This window comes from Mytilus edulis, chromosome 10 (assembly GCF_963676685.1).
Source record: "Mytilus edulis chromosome 10, xbMytEdul2.2, whole genome shotgun sequence".
NCBI lineage: Eukaryota > Metazoa > Mollusca > Bivalvia > Mytilida > Mytilidae > Mytilus > Mytilus edulis.
The window spans coordinates 35,880,694-35,904,665 of record NC_092353.1 but is presented as its reverse complement, the minus strand read 5'-3'; the positions used below and the strand labels follow the sequence as shown (position 1 = coordinate 35,904,665).

The following is a 23,972-nucleotide window of genomic DNA, read 5'->3' as shown; positions in this document are numbered from 1 at the left end:
ATGGACAATAAGCAGAATTTGGAATTCATGCCCTCACCATCTTGATTCTATATGGTTATACAATTATGTATACTAAGAAAATGCAATATACCGTGCATGTACTGTTTTAGGCAGAACATCAATCAACACATAGAAATCAATATTAACATCAAAATTAAAATGTGAACCAAAACTACATTCTGCTTGATTGTTTATAAAAAGTAAAGTATCAGATTTAAAAGTAGTATGTTCAGCAAGTTTCAACTGTTTAGTTTCAACTGTTTGATACGCTAACCTACCAGTACTGATAATTTTCTCCCTCAGACTTTCAGCTACGGTAACCCTGTAGTATAATCAGTTTATTTACTTTACCATTTTTTTCAATCTAATATTCCGTAAAAGGGTGTCATCTTTGTTGAAAAAGATGAAGCTTATAAAGGATAACCCTGGCTTCTTTTGTTCTTTAGAAACTGCCCTCTGAAGTCTGCATCATACAATAGAGTATAGATGGCTTCTTCTTAATACAAATGCCTGTACCAAGTCAGGAATATGACATGTACATTTGTTTTCCATTCGTTAGATGTGTTTGAGCCTTTGGTTTTGACATTTGATAAAGGACTTTCTGTTTTGAATTTTCCTTGCTGTTTGGTGAACTCTTTGATATTTTTGTTAGTTTACTTTTATCAAATCAAACACAAAACATAACATGAATACACATGGACATATCATTTGGATGCAGAGTATAGCAGTCTTTGCTCATACTGCAAAATGTGGCTTGATTAAAAAAAAGAGCCCCGAAGCTTCAATTAAGTTGATCTCAGGTCAGTTGACTGGGCTGTAGTTGAGCCATGATCTTCGGTTTAGTTTAAACATATTTATGGTGGATTAGGAAACAAGTTAAATTCAACTTATAAAACTAACCCCTTTTAACTTCGCTGATGCATGCGAGTGCTGCCTTGTAGCTGCAATATTAGCCTGCTCTTTTTCGAGATCTACAAGGGGGTCTTTTACGATAGTGCACTCTCTTATCACGGCTCAGACATCTATCATCCCTTTCCGAGTGTCTATCATCGTTTCTAAAGACCATACTCGCAGATGGTGTCCGAAGTGAGATCCGAAAATTCAGTCCCTGAAATGTTCTCCACGGACTGACGGGGATCTTGCGAACCACAGGAACCTTAACCCTCTTGCTGCCGGAGGGACACATATGTCCAAACCGGCAGTGCCGGAGGGACACATATGTCCATGGATACATTTATGCAAGCTTCTTATCAATGCTGTATCTCTTTCAATTAAAATACGGAAGAATAAACAGGGTTATGTTTTTCTCCAATTGGTCCCAAATGTAGTGGTCATTTTGTCGTGACGTCATATATCGAATGACGTTGTTGTTTGGCATGTTACGTCACAGACGTTGAGCTGTCGTATTTTCCGGCATATGAAATGCAACCTTGAAAAACGGTCGGCAGCAAGAGGGTTAATGTAAGTAGTCCGATACGCTAACCACTACACCACGGCTCTTCGGTACAATTATGGTAAGCATACACAATAACAGAATAAGGCTGCAAGAATAGGAGCACAGTTGGTTCCCGTTGGAGTGAAGGTCTCGATCAGGCTTGAATGATTTTAAAGAATATTTGGAATGCCATATGAAACTGGTATCAATGGAAACGCAGGCAATTGAATATTTTGTCGCGAGCAATTTAGTTGAACATGACATGGTAATTGTTTGATTAGACTCGCATTTGACTAGCGTAGTGACTAGTCTACGGTACCATGACTGATTATTCTATTTTTTTGTGACATTTGGATCAACATTTTACAGCAACAAATCATTTTGTTAAGCTTATTTAAAAAAAGAATGCGTTTCGGCATATGATTATTGTCGTAATTTCTGCTTCTTGCTTTGTTTTTATATAGTTATAAAGCCAGCAAATACGAATATCTCATAAAACTAGTAAATGCACGGGGTAATAAATAATTACGGACGTCAAATCTGTTGTCTGTTCTCTCTCATCATTGGTAGCGTGAATAACTAGTCAATAGTAAAAATGATACTTTTATTAAACAGCCGATATATTTCCATAAAAGTACAATATTCCAACAATAATATATAATAAACATACGGGGCGAAGATACTTAAAATAAAATGCAAGGCATACAGCTATCTGCGCTGCTTCTTACCTCTAAATTATAACCCTTACTTGTAATATAAAATGCGAGGCATACAGCTAATGCGCTGCTTCTTACCTCTAGGAACCCCCGGGATGAGCCTTGCTGCAAGCCAAATCTAAACACAGCAAAAACTGACGAACGTGACGTTGCACTGGTATTTATTTCAAATTACCGGAAGTAAATATTCTAAGCAGGAAGAAAAACATAACGTAACATAACGTAAAACGCTTACATAAAATATAGGAGTCCTCGACTCAAAATGCTTATAATCAAACACTCTTATAAATAAACATATCTAGACATATAAATTCTTCCAGTTAAAAACTCGTTAATGTACACTTTTGGGTTCACGCTTAAAATATTGACCCAACGGTAACGTTCTGAACAATACATGACAAAGTTGCGCCATATACGACGTTATCGATACAGCTAATAACATAAAGTAAAACGTACGTTAATTACTCATTCAATATACTAAATACTAGAAATAACTTCTGACAACTTATATAAACCCTCTTAATACAATAATAACAATATTCCTTTACTTGGAAATAACCAATATATACATTTACAACACTGCCCCTCCCCCAGAATACATTTCGTCCTCGAAATATGGTCTTGTCAACTCTGACAACTGATACATTTAAAAATATTCTGTTCACAATATTCATACGTACATAATCCTCTTATCATACAAATAAAACAAAATTTTCTTCCAAGTATGAATATCTTCTCTTACACCTATATAACAGTAAAGTGTCACGAAAAAACAAAGTTCTATATTTTTTTTTATCCCGTTACAGCACTAATATACTTCATTTAAAATTCAATCCAAGATTCTCCATTCTATCAGACACTGGAATTGTAAAAATCATGAAGCTCAACTTCTTTTAAACACCCGGCTAACCATAAGCCGACAGATGTCCTATTAAGTTCTATACCACAAGGGTATCCCGCGTATAAATATATACACTATCTTCGATACTGATGCACCATACAAACAAAAGTATAAAAATTAGTACAAGGTACAACAAATAAAAAAAAATGGTCATCAGTATTCCCCGAGAAATATCTAAAATGGTGTAGACTATAGCTCAGCATTCCCATGGTGTAACCTAAATGTATATTGCAATCTAGACTACTGCCAATATACACCCACCGAAAGCAGCTTCCCACCAAAATAGTATTAAACAATCTTTATTGCATAAAAACAACAACGCCAATTCAATAGGACCATCAAATTCCAGATTCTGATAAAAAATCACCTGTTTCCAAAAAATCTCAAAACAATTTCAATACCACGATATACTTTCAAAAATCTATAATACTGTATACTCTTCTCAAAAAACAATAAATCTCTTTTTACATTTTATCAATAACAAAAAAAAATCACACAAGTTTCATAACTACATTATAAAAAATCCCAATCTACACAAAAATACTCTGATATTTGGCCAGTGTAGGCCTATCTGATATATAGTCCTAACTATTTCTGATAATCCTGACTTGTAAATCCAAACTGCGGGTTTCCTCCGAAAGTATTCATATTTTCTGGTTTCCCTCTTTTCCTCTTGAGAAAGGACAATCTCTGCTGTAATGTCCCTCTTGGTGGCACGAGTAACATGTATTTACTCTGTTACTGTTGTTTGCTTTAAATTGGTCTTTCTTCCTAACATTATGTCTATTCAACGGACCAATATTTTCTCTTTCTTGCTTCTCAGTTTTAAATAGATCTTTTATCTCATTTAAATCCTGCTTTATGTCTTCAACATCCATTTTGAACTCCTTTTTCAAATTGTCTATGCCCATTTTAAATTCTGCATAAGTGACATATTGGGTTGGATTCTCCGTCCGATATACCTCGAAGTCTTCTGTTTTCTCTTGTTCTATACAGTTTGCATCGGTATTTACTTGTCTGACATTAACGTTTTTATTTACATTTTTTCGACAACACTCGTGCCATGTGACTATATTTATTGCATCCTGCAATGTTGCTGGCTTCTGTATGAGGACCTCATAAGCTAGTGACTGGTCTGGCAGACCCTTAATAAAGTGTTCTGTTTTAAAACGGTCCAGTAAACTCAAGTCATTTACATCAGGGTATGCCTTACCTACTAGTCTCTCAACACGAAATGCATATTCTTGTATGCTTTCTTTGTGGTCCTGTTTGATAAATTGCAAATTGGTCCTATAGGTCTCTGGTAATATATGGTCCCCAAATCTCTGTGACATAGCCTTATGAATACATTTGATATCTTTATGGAATGGCATAGGAAGCTCATTTACATATACTAGGGCTTCATCTCTCAGACAATTTAGAACCATTGGACCATCTAAACCTATTACTCAGTAAACTAAACTGTGTCCAGAAGGCCTTGAAATCCCCTTTACCATCAAAGAATGGACTTCTAGGTTTTGGTTCTTCCCTTTGTAGTTGCTGAATACGACTACTTTCTCTTACATAATTTGTATTAACTGGACGTGGTGTATACATGTTATCAGTACTTGGACCAGCTACTAACTGTTGGGTCACTGATACCTGGTTATTATGTTCAGTTGTGGTCATGCTATTTTGACTGAAATTCTGCATATTGGTGTTATTTTCAGCCACATGGTTACCCCTTGCTAATTGAGCTATATTTTCCTGATTATGCTTAACTTGCGTGTTCATCTCTGATACTTGCGTGCTCATCTCAAAAACTTTCGTCTTGAGCTCAGAAAATCTATCATTTTGATTTTTTAATTGTCTCTGAATGTCCGTTAGAATAGCAATAATATTGTTATCATTCAAATTCGTCTTACTTTCCTCAATCGTTCTTGTATTCTTCACAGACGAGTTTATCGGGCTTACTATGGGGCTGTAGGTAGATAAATTAACATCATCTTCTATACCCAAATCTATCAAATTACAGGGCTGATCAGTTCCGCTCTGTGAAATAATCATATTCTCCATACTTTCCCCCCTTCCAAAATTTGGAGCTGGGATTTTTCTATTCCTAAGATCCATGTTTAAAACAAACAGTAATATGCCAATAGAAGCTAACTGCACCTCTATTCCCCTAATAAATAATTATTAGGAAGCTAAATGCACCTCCTTTATATATTTTTTCTCTAGGAAGCTAAATGCACCTCCTTAATATATTTTTTTTCTCTAGGAAGCTAATTGCACTTCCTTTATATTTTTTTTCTTTAAAGGAAGCTAAATTCACCTCCTTAAAAAATATTTTAAAAATTTAGGAGCTAAATGCACTCCTGTATTTTCCAAAATAATCCATTCAACACAGAATTATGTATAGAGCTAAATGCACTCCATACACAATATATGTCACTTAGTGTGTTCCATACAAATTAATATTTCTAAAAATAGACGTGCCAAATTCCTTGAAACGTGAAAACTAAACCGCTGCCACCATTGTCGTAATTTCTGCTTCTTGCTATGTTTTTATATAGTTATAAAGCCAGCAAATACGAATATCTCATAAAACTAGTAAATGCACGGGGTAATAAATAAATACGGACGTCAAATCTGTTGTCTGTTCTCTCTCATCATTGGTAGCGTGAATAACTAGTCAATAGTAAAAATGATACTTTTATTAAACAGCCGATATATTTCCATAAAAGTACAATATTCCAACAATAATATATAATAAACATACGGGGCGAAGATACTTAAAATAAAATGCAAGGCATACAGCTATCTGCGCTGCTTCTTACCTCTAAATTATAACCCTTACTTGTAATATAAAATGCGAGGCATACAGCTAATGCGCTGCTTCTTACCTCTAGGAACCCCCGGGATGAGCCTTGCTGCAAGCCAAATCTAAACACAGCAAAAACTGACGAACGTGACGTTGCACTGGTATTTATTTCAAATTACCGGAAGTAAATATTCTAAGCAGGAAGAAAAACATAACGTAACATAACGTAAAACGCTTACATAAAATATAGGAGTCCTCGACTCAAAATGCTTATAATCAAACACTCTTATAAATAAACATATCTAGACATATAAATTCTTCCAGTTAAAAACTCGTTAATGTACACTTTTGGGGTCACGCTTAAAATATTGACCCAACGGTAACGTTCTGAACAATACATGACAAAGTTGCGCCATATACGACGTTATCGATACAGCTAATAACATAAAGTAAAACGTACGTTAATTACTCATTCAATATACTAAATACTAGAAATAACTTCTGACAACTTATATAAACCCTCTTAATACAATAATAACAATATTCCTTTACTTGGAAATAACCAATATATACATTTACAACAATTATTTTCAGTTTTCATCATAAACTTTAAAATAAACGTATCATTTCAAGGTTGTCCAAAATTGATGCAAATGAACACTGCAAAGTCTAAAATTTTATTTCATCTTTTGAGTGTTTTAGAGTAACGAGGATGTGGTCTAAAGCGTCTCAAACACACTGAAGAGAGAAAATATGTCGGACAGAAATCCAGGGATTGAGTTTGGTGAGACGATTGTGTGCAACATTTACAGAATACTGATTAAGTGTCATTTACCCCACTGATATGACCATAATCCCGTAACCTATAATTTGTAGATATGGCACAAAATGTGCACCCGAATATAGGTATCTTGTTTTGTTACCCCCATTGAAGCAATGGTTACATTGGTTACATTGGTTACACACATGGACCTTAAGTAAATGATATGCAATAGTGACTTTATCTTTTGCAAACTGTACATGCATGGCTGTCCATGGGAAATCCAGTAAAAATTTGTAACAAGCCTGGGAAAGTCGGGTTACAATGGTTACATGCATGGGAAATCAGATTACAATGGTTACATACATGAAGAATAGGGTAACAATGTAACATGCATGGAGAAATCGGTTACAATGGTTACATGCATTGGGAAGTCATGTAACAATGGTTAAATACATTGGAAAGATAGGTTACAATGGTTACATGCAAGGAAAATCAGGTTAAAATGGTTACATACATGGGAAAGTTGGGTTACAATGGTTACATACATGGGAAAGTCAGGTTACAATGGTAACATGCATGGAGAATCAGGTTACAATGGTTACATGCATGGAGAATCAGGTTACAATGGTTACACGCATGGGAAAGTCAGGTTACAATGGTTACATGCATGGAGAATCAGGTTACAATGGTTACATACATGGGAAAGTCAGGTTACAATGGTTACACACATGGAGAATCAGGTTACAATGGTTACATACATGGGAAATCAGGTTACAATGGTTATATACATGGGAAAGTCAGGTTACAATGGTTACACGCATGGAGAATCAGGTTACAATGGTTACATGCATGGGAAAGTCAGGTTACAATGGTTACATGCATGGAGAATCAGGTTACAATGGTTACATGCATGGAGAATCAGGTTACAATGGTTACATGCATGGGAAATCAGGTTACAATGGTTACATGCATGGAGAATCAGGTTATAATGGTTACATACATGGGAAATCAGGTTACAATGGTTACACGCATGGAGAATCAGGTAACAATGGTTACATGCATGGGAGAGTCAGGTTACAATGGTTACATGCATGAAAAAATCAGGTTACAATGGTTACACGCATGGAGAATCAGGTTACAATGGTTACATGCATGGGAAAGTCAGGTTACAATGGTTACATACATGGGAAAGTCAGGTTACAATGGTTACATGCATGGAGAATCAGGTTACAATGGTTACATACATGGGAAAGTCAGGTTACAATGGTTACACGCATGGAGAATCAGGTTACAATGGTTACACGCATGGGAAAGTCAGGTTACAATGGTTACATGCATGGAGAATCAGGTTACAATGGTTACACGCATGGGAAAGTCAGGTTACAATGGTTACATGCATGGAGAATCAGGTTACAATGGTTACATGCATGGGAAAGTCAGGTTACAATGGTTACATGCATGGGAAAGTCAGATTACAATGGTTACATGCATGGAGAATCAGGTTACAATGGTTACATGCAAAGGAAAGTCAGGTTACAATGGTTACATGCATGGGAAAGTCAGGTTACAATGGTTACATGCATGGAGAATCAGGTTACAATGGTTACACGCATGGGAAAGTCAGGTAACAATGGTTACATGCATGGAGAATCAGGTTACAATGGTTACATACATGGGAAAGTCAGGTTACAATGGTTACATACATGAAAAAATCAGGTTGCAATGGTTACATACATGGAGAATCAGGTTACAATGGTTACATGCATGGAGAATCAGGTTACAATGGTTACATGCATGGGAAAGTCAGGTTACAGTGGTTACATGCATGTAGAATCAGGTTACAATGGTTACATACATGGGAAAGTCAGGTTACAATGGTTACATGCATAAAGAATCAGGTTACAATGGTTACATGCATGGGAAATCAGGTTACAATGGTTACATGCATGGAGAATCAGGTTACAATGGTTACACGCATGGAGAATGAGGTTACAATGGTTACACGCATGGAGAATCAGGTTACAATGGTTACATGCATGGGAAAGTCAGGTTACAATGGTTACATGAATGGAGAATCAGGTTACAATGGTTACATGCATGGAGAATCAGGTTACAATGGTTACACGCATGGGAAAGTCAGGTTACAATGGTTACATACATGGGAAATCAGGTTACAATGGTTACATACATGGGAAAGTCAGGTTACAATGGTTACATGCATGGAGAATCAGGTTACAATGGTTACATACATGGGAAAGTCAGGTTACAATGGTTACACGCATGGAGAATCAGGTTACAATGGTTACATGCATGGGAAAGTCAGGTTACAATGGTTACATGCATGGAGAATCAGGTTACAATGGTTACACGCATGGGAAAGTCAGGTTACAATGGTTACATGCATGGAGAATCAGGTTACAATGGTTACATGCATGGGAAAGTCAGGTTACAATGGTTACATGCATGGGAAAGTCAGATTACAATGGTTACATGCATGGAGAATCAGGTTACAATGGTTACATGCATGGGAAAGTCAGGTTACAATGGTTACATGCATGGGAAAGTCAGGTTACAATGGTTACATGCATGGAGAATCAGGTTACAATGGTTAAACGCATTGGAAAGTTAGGTTACAATGGTTACATGCATGGAGAATCAGGTTACAATGGTTACATACATGGGAAAGTCAGGTTACAATGGTTACATACATGGAAAAATCAGGTTGCAATGGTTACATACATGGAGAATCAGGTTACAATGGTTACATGCATGGAGAATCAGGTTACAATGGTTACATGCATGGGAAAGTCAGGTTACAATGGTTACATGCATGTAGAATCAGGTTACAATGGTTACATACATGGGAAAGTCAGGTTACAATGGTTACATGCATGGAGAATCAGGTTACAATGGTTACATGCATGGGAAATCAGGTTACAATGGTTACATGCATGGAGAATCAGGTTACAATGGTTACATACATGGGAAATCAGGTTACAATGGTTACACGCATGGAGAATCAGGTTACAATGGTTACATGCATGGGAAAGTCAGGTTACAATGGTTACATGAATGGAGAATCAGGTTACAATGGTTACATGCATGGAGAATCAGGTTACAATGGTTACACGCATGGGAAAGTCAGGTTACAATGGTTACATACATGGGAAATCAGGTTACAATGGTTACATACATGGGAAAGTCAGGTTACAATGGTTACATGCATGGGAAAGTCAGGTTACAATGGTTACATGCATGGAGAATCAGGTTACAATGGTTACATACATGGGAAAGTCAGGTTACAATGGTTACATGCATGGGAAATCAGGTTACAATGGTTACATGCATGGAGAATCCGGTTACAATGGTTACATACATGGGAAATCAGGTTACAATGGTTACACGCATGGAGAATCAGGTTACAATGGTTACATGCATGGGAAAGTCAGGTTACAATGGTTACATGCATGGAGAATCAGGTTACAATGGTTACATGCATGGAGAATCAGGTTACAATGGTTACACGCATGGGAAAGTCAGGTTACAATGGTTACATACATGGGAAATCAGGTTACAATGGTTACATACATGGGAAAGTCAGGTTACAATGGTTACATGCATGGGAAAGTCAGGTTACAATGGTTACGTCAAGGCCGTAACTACCCTTGAGGCAAGTGAGGCAATTGCCTCACTAAAATTTCGACACTGATTATTTTTTTTTATACATATATACAAATAAAATAGTCTTTTGTTGTTCTGTCTCAACCTTAATTTCTATAACTTGTCATCATTCCTTTAAACTATTCTTCCTGGATATAACTCAGCATCTCAATGGGTGATGTTTCTCAATTACATTAACCTAGTAACGATAATCATCATGGATCTCTGGTTAAAAACAGGCTCTTGCAGAAAAAGGAAAAGCGACCCTGAAGGTAAAGAAGGAATAATTCTAGTAAACTAATTTGTTTGTGAACGTAGTCTGCGTATTGCATATAACTTCATTAGAACAATCCAAAAACAATAAGTAGACTGACAAATCAAGTAGTGGGCATCGCAAGGGGGCAGTCCTGTCTGTGTATTCATTTATCCGTTTCATCAACTTTAATCTTTCTCTTTACAGATAAATAAAATATAAATAATATGAAACATGCATGGATTAGTTTTTCATGATCCATGTTTCTTTAACCTTAAAAATTGAAAGAATATCCCATATTCCAATTTGACATTATTGAGGAATGGTATAGAACCTTTATCACAGGATTTTGTCTTTACTTATTCGGGACTACGGAATTTCATTTCTTTATATTCGGGGTTTCGGAATCAGACACCCCCAACCCCTAACCCCTAAATTTATAGATTCTGGAACTAAAATACCACCGACTATTTCCAGAAATAATTTGAAATTACGGACCTACATGTAAACGTCAAAACTCCATTTTAATTCCCCTGTACCCATATCATATATACTTACTCTATAGATAGATCATATACATGTATCTTATCTCATTCTATCCCTAGTTTGTTTACTCTTTGTCAGCATACAAGCGAGTTTAATATTTTGTAACTGAGACTGTATGATGATGCTAGCCTTTATAGGAAAGCTTAATTCCCTTTTGCAAACAAAACTGTTACTACCGATGCTGCTACCGAATTGCTGATGGAGAAGGAATTGGAAGAAGACATTGGTCATTGTGTTGATGATAATGTGCTACCTTTAGAAACACAGACTGCCCTGAAACGACTGAAATCTAGGAAAAGAGCATACATGAGTGGCGAGAGGTTGTGCGGTCTTGCCATGCTCCATGTTCATCGCGATAAGGATATCAGCAGACCAAAGTTATGATTCTAAAACAATTTGACTGAACCCACCATAGAAATAATTGGCAAACTCTACTGAATCGATGTTTGTTCTATGTTCTGGCGGCAGATTTAAATTGATATTTGGATGATTATCTTACATACAAATTCAAATAAAGTTGTTAAAAATTTGGTATTAGTAAAAGTCTTTAAATATGAACAATTTATATAAAAACTGTCCAAATTCAAAACATTATCAAACTCTCTAAAAATGCCTAGAACGCAGGATTTTGCACCATTCATTTCATACCCTCCAAAAAAATTTAACGCCTCGCTTCGCTCGGCTCAATTATTTTGCCTCACTAAAATAAGATGCCTAGTTACGGCCTTGTACGTGCATGGAGAATCAGGTTACAATGGTTACACGCATGGAGAATCAGGTTAAAATGGTTACATGCATGGGAAAGTCAGGTTACAATGGTTACCTACATGAAAAATCAGGTTACAATGGTTACATACATGGGAAAGTCAGGTTACAATGGTTACATGCATGGAGAATCAGGTTACAATGGTTACATACATGGGAAAGTCAGGTTACAATGGTTACACGCATGGAGAATCAGGTTACAATGGTTACATGCATGGGAAAGTCAGGTTACAATGGTTACATGCATGGAGAATCAGGTTACAATGGTTACACGCATGGGAAAGTCAGGTTACAATGGTTACATGCATGGAGAATCAGGTTACAATGGTTACATGCATGGAGAATCAGGTTACAATGGTTACATGCATGGGAAATCAGGTTACAATGGTTACATGAATGGAGAATCAGGTTACAATGGTTACATGCATGGAGAATCAGGTTACAATGGTTACACGCATGGGAAAGTCAGGTTACAATGGTTACATACATGGGAAATCAGGTTACAATGGTTACATACATGGGAAAGTCAGGTTACAATGGTTACATGCATGGAGAATCAGGTTACAATGGTTACATACATGGGAAAGTCAGGTTACAATGGTTACACGCATGGAGAATCAGGTTACAATGGTTACATGCATGGGAAAGTCAGGTTACAATGGTTACATGCATGGAGAATCAGGTTACAATGGTTACACGCATGGGAAAGTCAGGTTACAATGGTTACATGCATGGAGAATCAGGTTACAATGGTTACATGCATGGGAAAGTCAGGTTACAATGGTTACATGCATGGGAAAGTCAGATTACAATGGTTACATGCATGGAGAATCAGGTTACAATGGTTACATGCATGGGAAAGTCAGGTTACAATGGTTACATGCATGGGAAAGTCAGGTTACAATGGTTACATGCATGGAGAATCAGGTTACAATGGTTAAACGCATTGGAAAGTTAGGTTACAATGGTTACATGCATGGAGAATCAGGTTACAATGGTTACATACATGGGAAAGTCAGGTTACAATGGTTACATACATGGAAAAATCAGGTTGCAATGGTTACATACATGGAGAATCAGGTTACAATGGTTACATGCATGGAGAATCAGGTTACAATGGTTACATGCATGGGAAAGTCAGGTTACAATGGTTACATGCATGTAGAATCAGGTTACAATGGTTACATACATGGGAAAGTCAGGTTACAATGGTTACATGCATGGAGAATCAGGTTACAATGGTTACATGCATGGGAAATCAGGTTACAATGGTTACATGCATGGAGAATCAGGTTACAATGGTTACATACATGGGAAATCAGGTTACAATGGTTACACGCATGGAGAATCAGGTTACAATGGTTACATGCATGGGAAAGTCAGGTTACAATGGTTACATGAATGGAGAATCAGGTTACAATGGTTACATGCATGGAGAATCAGGTTACAATGGTTACACGCATGGGAAAGTCAGGTTACAATGGTTACATACATGGGAAATCAGGTTACAATGGTTACATACATGGGAAAGTCAGGTTACAATGGTTACATGCATGGGAAAGTCAGGTTACAATGGTTACATGCATGGAGAATCAGGTTACAATGGTTACATACATGGGAAAGTCAGGTTACAATGGTTACATGCATGGGAAATCAGGTTACAATGGTTACATGCATGGAGAATCCGGTTACAATGGTTACATACATGGGAAATCAGGTTACAATGGTTACACGCATGGAGAATCAGGTTACAATGGTTACATGCATGGGAAAGTCAGGTTACAATGGTTACATGCATGGAGAATCAGGTTACAATGGTTACATGCATGGAGAATCAGGTTACAATGGTTACACGCATGGGAAAGTCAGGTTACAATGGTTACATACATGGGAAATCAGGTTACAATGGTTACATACATGGGAAAGTCAGGTTACAATGGTTACATGCATGGGAAAGTCAGGTTACAATGGTTACGTCAAGGCCGTAACTACCCTTGAGGCAAGTGAGGCAATTGCCTCACTAAAATTTCGACACTGATTATTTTTTTTTATACATATATACAAATAAAATAGTCTTTTGTTGTTCTGTCTCAACCTTAATTTCTATAACTTGTCATCATTCCTTTAAACTATTCTTCCTGGATATAACTCAGCATCTCAATGGGTGATGTTTCTCAATTACATTAACCTAGTAACGATAATCATCATGGATCTCTGGTTAAAAACAGGCTCTTGCAGAAAAAGGAAAAGCGACCCTGAAGGTAAAGAAGGAATAATTCTAGTAAACTAATTTGTTTGTGAACGTAGTCTGCGTATTGCATATAACTTCATTAGAACAATCCAAAAACAATAAGTAGACTGACAAATCAAGTAGTGGGCATCGCAAGGGGGCAGTCCTGTCTGTGTATTCATTTATCCGTTTCATCAACTTTAATCTTTCTCTTTACAGATAAATAAAATATAAATAATATGAAACATGCATGGATTAGTTTTTCATGATCCATGTTTCTTTAACCTTAAAAATTGAAAGAATATCCCATATTCCAATTTGACATTATTGAGGAATGGTATAGAACCTTTATCACAGGATTTTGTCTTTACTTATTCGGGACTACGGAATTTCATTTCTTTATATTCGGGGTTTCGGAATCAGACACCCCCAACCCCTAACCCCTAAATTTATAGATTCTGGAACTAAAATACCACCGACTATTTCCAGAAATAATTTGAAATTACGGACCTACATGTAAACGTCAAAACTCCATTTTAATTCCCCTGTACCCATATCATATATACTTACTCTATAGATAGATCATATACATGTATCTTATCTCATTCTATCCCTAGTTTGTTTACTCTTTGTCAGCATACAAGCGAGTTTAATATTTTGTAACTGAGACTGTATGATGATGCTAGCCTTTATAGGAAAGCTTAATTCCCTTTTGCAAACAAAACTGTTACTACCGATGCTGCTACCGAATTGCTGATGGAGAAGGAATTGGAAGAAGACATTGGTCATTGTGTTGATGATAATGTGCTACCTTTAGAAACACAGACTGCCCTGAAACGACTGAAATCTAGGAAAAGAGCATACATGAGTGGCGAGAGGTTGTGCGGTCTTGCCATGCTCCATGTTCATCGCGATAAGGATATCAGCAGACCAAAGTTATGATTCTAAAACAATTTGACTGAACCCACCATAGAAATAATTGGCAAACTCTACTGAATCGATGTTTGTTCTATGTTCTGGCGGCAGATTTAAATTGATATTTGGATGATTATCTTACATACAAATTCAAATAAAGTTGTTAAAAATTTGGTATTAGTAAAAGTCTTTAAATATGAACAATTTATATAAAAACTGTCCAAATTCAAAACATTATCAAACTCTCTAAAAATGCCTAGAACGCAGGATTTTGCACCATTCATTTCATACCCTCCAAAAAAATTTAACGCCTCGCTTCGCTCGGCTCAATTATTTTGCCTCACTAAAATAAGATGCCTAGTTACGGCCTTGTACGTGCATGGAGAATCAGGTTACAATGGTTACACGCATGGAGAATCAGGTTAAAATGGTTACATGCATGGGAAAGTCAGGTTACAATGGTTACCTACATGAAAAATCAGGTTACAATGGTTACATGCATGGAGAATCAGGTTACAATGGTTACCGGTACATACATGGGAAAGTCAGATTACAATGGTTACATGCATGGAGAATCAGGTTACAATGGTTACCGGTACATACATGGGAAAGTCAGGCAAGAATATATAGAAAAACTGGAAATATATATATTTTTACAAAATTTCCTTCTGCATACTATAGCTATTCATCATAAATAAGCTTCTGTCCATTAGAAATCCAGGATAGTTAAGGTTCCACTAAAGTCAAAATATAGGACACTTCACAAACATCTAAACTTTGCCTGTATTTTTCAACCTATAATGAATAAAGTCATAAACTATGAAAACATATGTTCATTTAAACATACTTTACATATACACACAGTGTAAATTGTAAATAAACTTGAAATTGTTATGTTGTGGCCAAACCGGTTCTTGGGGTAAACACTAAATTTTCAAAAAAATCTGCAGGCCTGCAAGACGACTTAATTTGCTTAAAATTGGTATGTATGAATACTGTAACATGTAATGCAGGGCAAGCTAATGCTGATTTGTCACATACATATGTTTTAATGGCATATTTGTCCAATTTCTGTATTGTACCTTCCATATTCGTTCACTTATATACATGAAATTAACTGAAACTCGAAAATCAATACATTTTATAAAAAATCAACAATGGCTTGCCCTGCATTACATGTAATAGTATTCGTCCATACCAGTTTTAAGCAAATTAAGTCGTCTTGCAGACCTGCAGATTTTTTTGAAAATTTAGTGTTCACCACAAGAACCGGTTTGGCCACAACATAACAATTTCAAGTTTATTTACAATTTACACAGTGTGTATATGTAAAGTATGTTTTAATGAACATATGTTTTCATAGTTTATGACTTTATTCATTATAGGTTGAAAAATACAGGCAAAGTTTAGATGTTTATGAAGTGTCCTATATTTTGACTTTAGTGGAACCTTAAAGAAAGTTATTAAAATTTTAAAAACTTTAACCACTGATTGAATATTTGTGGACGCCCTTGATGCACCCGATGGAATGTAGAATCGCTTTTTTCGACAAAAGTCAAAGGCTTGACAAAAATGATTTAAGGAATTGTCATGAAATTGTAAATTGTTTATATCTATTTATGTGAACTCCCTTTTGATTTTCAGAAATTTCAAGTATGCCATTGAGAAGTAATTGAACATTATTCTTTGCAAATTTGACGGGTGTATCATGCGCTCATGGTGCAGATGTTTATTTTATTTGGCCCTAGCCATATTTGATGACTGTCATTTGACACTTGTGATGTATTTTATCAATTGTAAATTAAATTTTATGTAACATATGTTCATTTCTCTGTTAAGAAAATTGTTCATAAGTCTTGTCAAAAGTAAATCTATTAAATTTTAATCATATATTTCTTAAAATACAAACTTTTTTTTAAAACAAGTTTGTATACGACCGCAAAAAAATATTTTGCGTCCTATATCACTGTATATTGGGTGATGTTGTCATCGTCTGCGTCGTACAAAGACACATTTGGTTTCCAGACAAAAACTTAAGTTTAATGAATGCATCTCTATGAAATTTTACCAGAAGGTTCAATACCACAAAGAAAAAGCTGGGATTGAGTTCGGGGTTTATGGAACCAAAGGTATAGAAATAAGGGGGGAAAGCAATTTTGTAGTGTCTGGACCATAACTTGTGTGTTATTGTATGGATCTCTCTGAAATTGTACCATAAGATTCCATATCACAATGGGAAGACTGGGTATGAGTTAGTAGGACAGAAAGTCACAGGACAAAAAGTCACAATTCATTTTTTCTGATTATTTTCTTTGAATAAAAACCGCTTATTTTTACAAAAATATTTTTATATTTTTCTTGAACTATTGTATATAAACCAACTTTGTTAACAAAATTTATCAAAAAGATATCAAAGATGATCAAATAATTGTTAAAAAATAAAATGTCAAAGTGGTTTGGCACTTAAATGGCTTCATGGTGCCAAGAAATGTATCTTTTGCCTGATTAAAATTAAATAAATCTTGATTTTTCAAGTATAATGACACATTTCCTAAACTTTAATATGAATATATGTATTAAAAAGTAAATATTTCAAAATATTTCTCTTATATATTCAAACAATTGTCACCAAATTATTTGTGACTTTTTGTCCTGTGACTTTTTGTCCTATCAAATTTGTGACTTTCTGTCCGTTTACCGTTTGTCTCAACATACTCTAAATGTGCTTTTCAAGGTCATAACTTAAAAGTCTGTTATTGTCCTGACATATTTTATACTTTATGATAAATCTGTTTGAAAATGTCTTATGCACGTACAATCTGAACTGACTTGGTGTCTTCTGTGAGTAAAATAAAAAAAATTCTGTGACAGACCTCAGAGACTAAGTATGACACAGTAGTCTCAGGACCAACTTAGTCAAGTTGTTAAACTCCCTTAGTAGAAGGACTTTGTTAATGTTCATGTCAAGACCAATTACGGAATCACATTTAGCCTGGGAACATTCTTTTGAATTTCAGTGTTTTATCTGAATTCATTAACATGATAAATGTTAATTGATTATGACGGTGTTTTTTTTGTGTTGACAATGATCATCCAAAAAAAATTAATAATATGCTGGTTGTTAATCTTGAACAGTAAAAAAACCTGAAACAACATCTTCTACTCATTATTTTAGTCAAACTTTTTTATATAATGCTATTCAATTTTTAAACTTGCCTTAAAATTAATGAATTAATAAACATCTTCCCCAATGTAACATTAAAATATATCAATTTGTTTATTACTTATAATTTAAACTCTGTTTATAACCTACAGTCCAAACTCTGTTTATTCAGAGACATGTATTTATATGTCTCTGGTTTATTACATATTATTTAAACTCTGTGTATAACTTACAATCTTAACCTTGTTTATTACTTATAATTCAAACTCAGATTAATACCTAATTTATAAATGTTTACATCTTACATAATGTCTATTCTAGAGACATATAATATATGAATTACATGTTTCTGTCATTTCATATTTGCATGGCATATATATCTATATAATTATTTGTTTCAAATGGAAAGTTGTAAATTTTTTCAACATGCAATTGACATGTTCAAATGTAAATCAAATCATGAAAATAGGTTAGAAAAATAAATATAATTAATATCAAAATTATTGAATTAAAATTAGAGTGTGTCCTTGTATTCATGTACATATTTATTGAAAAAAAAACTTTGTATTAAAATAAACCCTAAAAAAAGGTTAGTCCTAAAATAAATCCATACCCTTTATATTGAAAGGTTTAAAGACATTATAATGAAATTTTAAATTTGTTTAATTTATATCAAAACTATAAATATGTTATACACACAGTGGCGGATCCAGGGGGGGTTCCGGGGGTGCGCACCCCCCCCCCCCTTTATTTTTGCCGATCAATGCATTTGTATCGGGACATATGTTTTGCACCCCCCCCCTTTGCCCTGGGTTAGCACCCCTTAGCACCCGCCCTTTCGAAAATTCCTGCATCCGCCCCTGACACATGTGAAATTCAACAAGAATAAACAGATTGTTGAAGAAGTGGTTGATAAGATAATCAATGTCTTTGCCTCTCTGTAATTGTTAATTTTTATAGGGATAGTGATCCGGCGGCGGCGTTAGCTAAGTGCTTAAAACCTTAATATTTTAGAAGGTGGAAGACCTGGAAGCCTCATACTTGGTATATAGATGCCTCATGTTAGGAAGTTTCCGTCAGTCACATGTCCAATGTTCTTGACCTCATTTTCATGGTTCAGTGGTTATAGTTAAGTTGTTGTGTTTTGGTCTGTATTACTTATGCTGTATGTATTAGGTCTACTATTTGGTGTATAGAATGATTGTATGGTGTACATGTCTAGCTGACAGGTGTCATCTGACCTTGACCTCATTTTCATGGCTCAGTGGTCAGTTAAAGTTTTTAATTGAGTTTTGGTAATTTTTTTCTAATGCTATATGCAATAGATTAACTAGATTTGGTGTATGAAATATTTTATGATTTATATGTCAGTAGCGCAGGTTTTATTTGACCTTGACCTTATTTTCACAGTTCATTGCTCAGTGTTAAGTTTTTGTGTTTTGGTCTGTTTTTCTTTAAATATAAGCAATAGGTCAACTAGGGTATATTTGTTGTATGGTAGAATTGTTAGCTGTAAGCTGAAAGTTAAGAAGACCGCATTAAATAATTTTAATTTATAGCATTATGAATGCAATCTCCTTTAAGAATGCAGGAAAGAAAGTCACAGGATTCTATTTTGGAAATTTTAGAAGAAACTGGGACTTCAGAGGCAGATTTAGAGGGGTTTTCAGGGGCCAGGGGCCCAGGGCCCCACTTTTCTGGGATAAAAATGGTTGATGATATAGGGAATCACTGAAGCATGACTGGAGTGGGCCCATCTTAGGCAGTCAGTGGACCCCACTTATGAAAATGTCTGGATCCGACACTTTTTAACATAGCTGGTTAAACATGATCGATGGGACTTGAGAATGTTTTGGTAGTAATTGGTGCTTACAAATACAGCAAAGGACTTGTCTTGTTGCACTAGAAACAAAGTTTTAAAACTAATTACCATAAATCAGTGTTTTAGAAGCACAGGGTGCATATATGAAAACATTTGAGAAAGATCTGAGTGTCTTTGTTCAAATTGCTCAATTGGTGAAGTTGAAGATGAGCTTTATTTTTTGTTAGAATGCCCTCTTTTTGATATTCAGAGGGAAGATTTTTTTAAATACATTTCTCACAATTGTTATAATTTAAAAAATTTAAATAAATCTTATAAATTGTTATGGCTCTTACCCAAGAAAATTGGGAGAGATCCGTTTGCGCCAAAAATGCGTCCTTTTGCGCCACAACTTTTTTTCTCTAATGCTACGTTTGCGCCACCTGTTTAAAAATTACATGGTATCATTTGCGCCAAAAATAAAATATACGATTGCGCCAATTTAAAGAAAAACATTCCTTAAACAAAGAAAACATTTTTCTATTACAGTTTCCTGATTTGGAAGGCAAAAGGCAATCTAAAAGTGGAATATAAATTAAATGTCCATTCCTGAATCCATGTATTGTATACAATTGCTGGAAATACTTCGGACAACACTTAAATGTTCCATCAGCAAACACATCTTCTACCCCGCATACAAAGAAACTTCAAGCTAGCTTCACAACCGAGAATAACAATGCCACTTTCAATATCATTTACTAAAACAAACTCTTCTTCTTTATTTGTGATCACTCTAACTCACTTAAAATTTCTTGAAATTCTACTGAACTTTTTGGTTGGGCAGGGTACAGTTATCTTCTCTCTCTGTACATAGACTGCATGTCTTATGGACTTCAAGTAATTTTTTCTGTAGATGTTCCTCTTCATGATGGAATAGCTCCGAACATATGATCTTAACTGGTCTTTCGGATATATTTTCTGTACCTTTTCTTTTGCATGCTGTTCGAAGTATTTGACGCTCTAACTTTTGTGGGTCTGTCTCATGTATATGTGCAAGATTTCCACTCAGACAAAAATGATACTAAATATGTATTAATCTTTAATATGTACGATCAATATGTGTTCAGGTAAATTGGCGCAAATGAGTTCCGAAAACTGGCGCAATTGATACATTTGAAGAAAAAAAATTAGGCGCAAATGATACCCCTGAAAAACAGTAATTGGCGCAAAAGGAGTGTTGCCAGAAAATTTAACTCTTATGGAAAAATTATATTTGTGACCGTTTTGAATTAAGGGGATCAGATATACATATTGAATATAAGTCAAGTACTAGTGAACGATTTGAGAATGAATGCATATAATGTAATTTCATTCTTTTAATTATTCACAATATATATGTGGTTTTGGTTCTGCTTCTGCCCAATGCTTATATATACTTAATATATATTTACATTTGACTATTATTGTTGTTGTTACCAATTATGTAAATCAATTGTATCTGATTTTATGCCCTTTATGGGCCCTGTAATTTCGGAAATAAAAATATTCTATACTATTCTATTCTATTACATTCTATTATATGATGTAAGAAAAGATAAGCATATAAAACCATAAATAAAAAGTTTGGTATTTACAGATATTATGACTTTGTAATTAAATAACTTTATAATCAGCACATTACACATGACTGATGACTTTGTGCAAATTGCAAATTATCATGTTCAATCAACCATATCAGAGACATAAGTACACACTGACCATATCCAATAAACAATTGAAAATTTAATGGTCATGATGGTAGTTATTGACTTCACTGAATGGCTTGGGGTTACAAATAAGGCATCCCCCTAAGTAACATAAAATTCAAATTTGTTAGCATTTAATTCCAAGTTTTTTCCGTTCTCTAACAGTAGTTTGCCTCAACCAAATGTTATGAAACTTATACACAATGCTTATTACCACATAATACAGACTTGGGCACAGGACATTTTAGCGAGAGAAAAAAAAGACTACTAGGGAATATTTTAGCGCCTACATTGGAGCCCATTTTAGCGTGTGATTACTCTGTTCTGTATTTTTTTGATAGTCCATTTTAGTGAAAGCTGACCCTGGTTGAATAATACTAGCCTCACTATAACCATGAACAATAATTTATACTGGTTTAATGTTTATATGTTCATCATGGAAATACCATAAGAGATGTATCGAATTCGCAGATTATCTCTTAGAAGAAACTGGGAAGAACTGAAGATTCTATATTCCTACTTAAGCTTTGGGCAGCGTAATTCAAAGCAACCAATTAATGGTCCAGAGTCTTTCCATGCCCATTATAATGAGCAATTTTATAGTTGTCACCCAGCTATTTTCATTTTCCTTGATACTATTATTAAATTTCAAACAACAACATATTTAAAATTACAAAGTATACAGGAATAATGCACCACATTCTAGACAAGATAAAGAGAAAGAACAGTTCCGTATGCAATTCTATGAATAGTATTGTACAGGGAGTATATTCATGCAGAGCCCATTATGTACTTTCTCATAGGATATATAAATATCAGGGTAGAACAGACTTTTAACATTTGAATTAATCTTTTAGACTATTAGTGCTGTATTTTAATGGACAAGATATGTTTTATAGTGCTGTCTTGAGTCTATTCAAGTTTTTTATATTGATCATACATTATTTATTAGAATGGGTTAAAATATTTCTCTAAAATGGTCATTGACATTTTTAATTTTCACTAAAATGGGTTAAATGTCTGGTGCTTAAAAGGCTACTTCTTAGGCGCTAAAACATCAGATTCCCTGTGCTGTGGTTTAATATATATCTTTTCAACCTGTATACATGTATTGGTCTTAGGACACATCTTTTAAAATTAGTCTTCTAAGATAAGATATGTTTGAATTTTGGGGTCTTAGGATAGTTGTAACAGTTACGATGTCCCAAGTCAAAATAAAAACAACAAATGAGGCATAAACTAAATAATAAAAAAGCTAAAACAATATTAAACTATTATAACAAATGAATTAAATAAATAAAGTATTCCTCAATTTTTGTTAAAGATTTAATTGTGTTAAATTATTTCAGTAAATTTCAGACAAATTTGATGAATAAGATACTTCTAGCTATCAACAAAGATTGTATATAAGTAATTAGTTTGAGTTTGGGGAATAATAAGGAATATTACTAGGACTTTGTCTGGGTGTTCTAGAACCAACCTAATGCACATATCTAAATATATTGATCACATGGTTATTTAAACTTTACAGATTGCACAGACTTTTTGCGATCTGGTCAAAAGATTTTAGTATATATTTTGTTTTGTTAAAAAAATATTTTTACTGTTTCATTTTATGTATTCTACTCATTTCGCTATCTATGTTATTTGTAAATTTATGTGTATTTGTCTCAGTAAACGGACAGAAAGTCACAGAACAAAATGTCACAGGACATAAAGTCACAAAGATAGAACTCTTCGAAGAGGTCACATGACAAAAGGTCACAAATAATTTGTTGCCAATTGTTTGAATATGTAAGTGATGTATTCACTTTTTAATTCATATATTCATATTAAAGTTTAGGAAATGTGTCATTATACTTGAAAAATGATTATTTATTTAATAAAAATCATGCAAAGGATATATTTATTGGCACAATGAAGCCATTAAAGTGTCGAGCCACTTTCACATTTTGTTTTTTTTTAACAATTATTTAATCATCTTTGATATTTTTTGGATAAATTTTGTTTACAATGTTGGTTTATATACAATAGTCAAAAAAATTATAGAAATAAGCGTTTTTTATTCAAAGAAAATAGCCAGAAAAAAATAATTGTGACTTTTTGTCCTGTCACTTATTGTCCGTGACTTTTTGTCTATTACTTTTTGTACTGTGACTTTCTGTCCTACATTCTTTGTAGCTCCTGTTATGCAGGAAATCGGTGCCAGAAAATCTGCGTCCGAGTGCTTTTTGAATAAACAGTTTAAACAGTTAATAGATATTGCGGTTGAATATCAA

General features: G+C 34.6%; 1 protein-coding gene across 1 annotated transcript in view; it reads left to right on the top strand.

Moving 5' to 3' along the window:
* Nucleotides 1–6,529: 6,529 nt before the first annotated feature.
* LOC139491031 (deoxyribose-phosphate aldolase-like) overlaps nt 6,530–23,972 on the top strand; it is a 33,933-nt gene continuing 16,490 nt past the window's right edge. Inside the window, exon 1 of the mRNA XM_071278289.1 lies at nt 6,530–6,636. Coding sequence (XP_071134390.1) covers nt 6,606–6,636 — 31 coding nt within the window. The 5' untranslated portion in view covers nt 6,530–6,605. The remainder of the gene's footprint in view (nt 6,637–23,972) is intronic.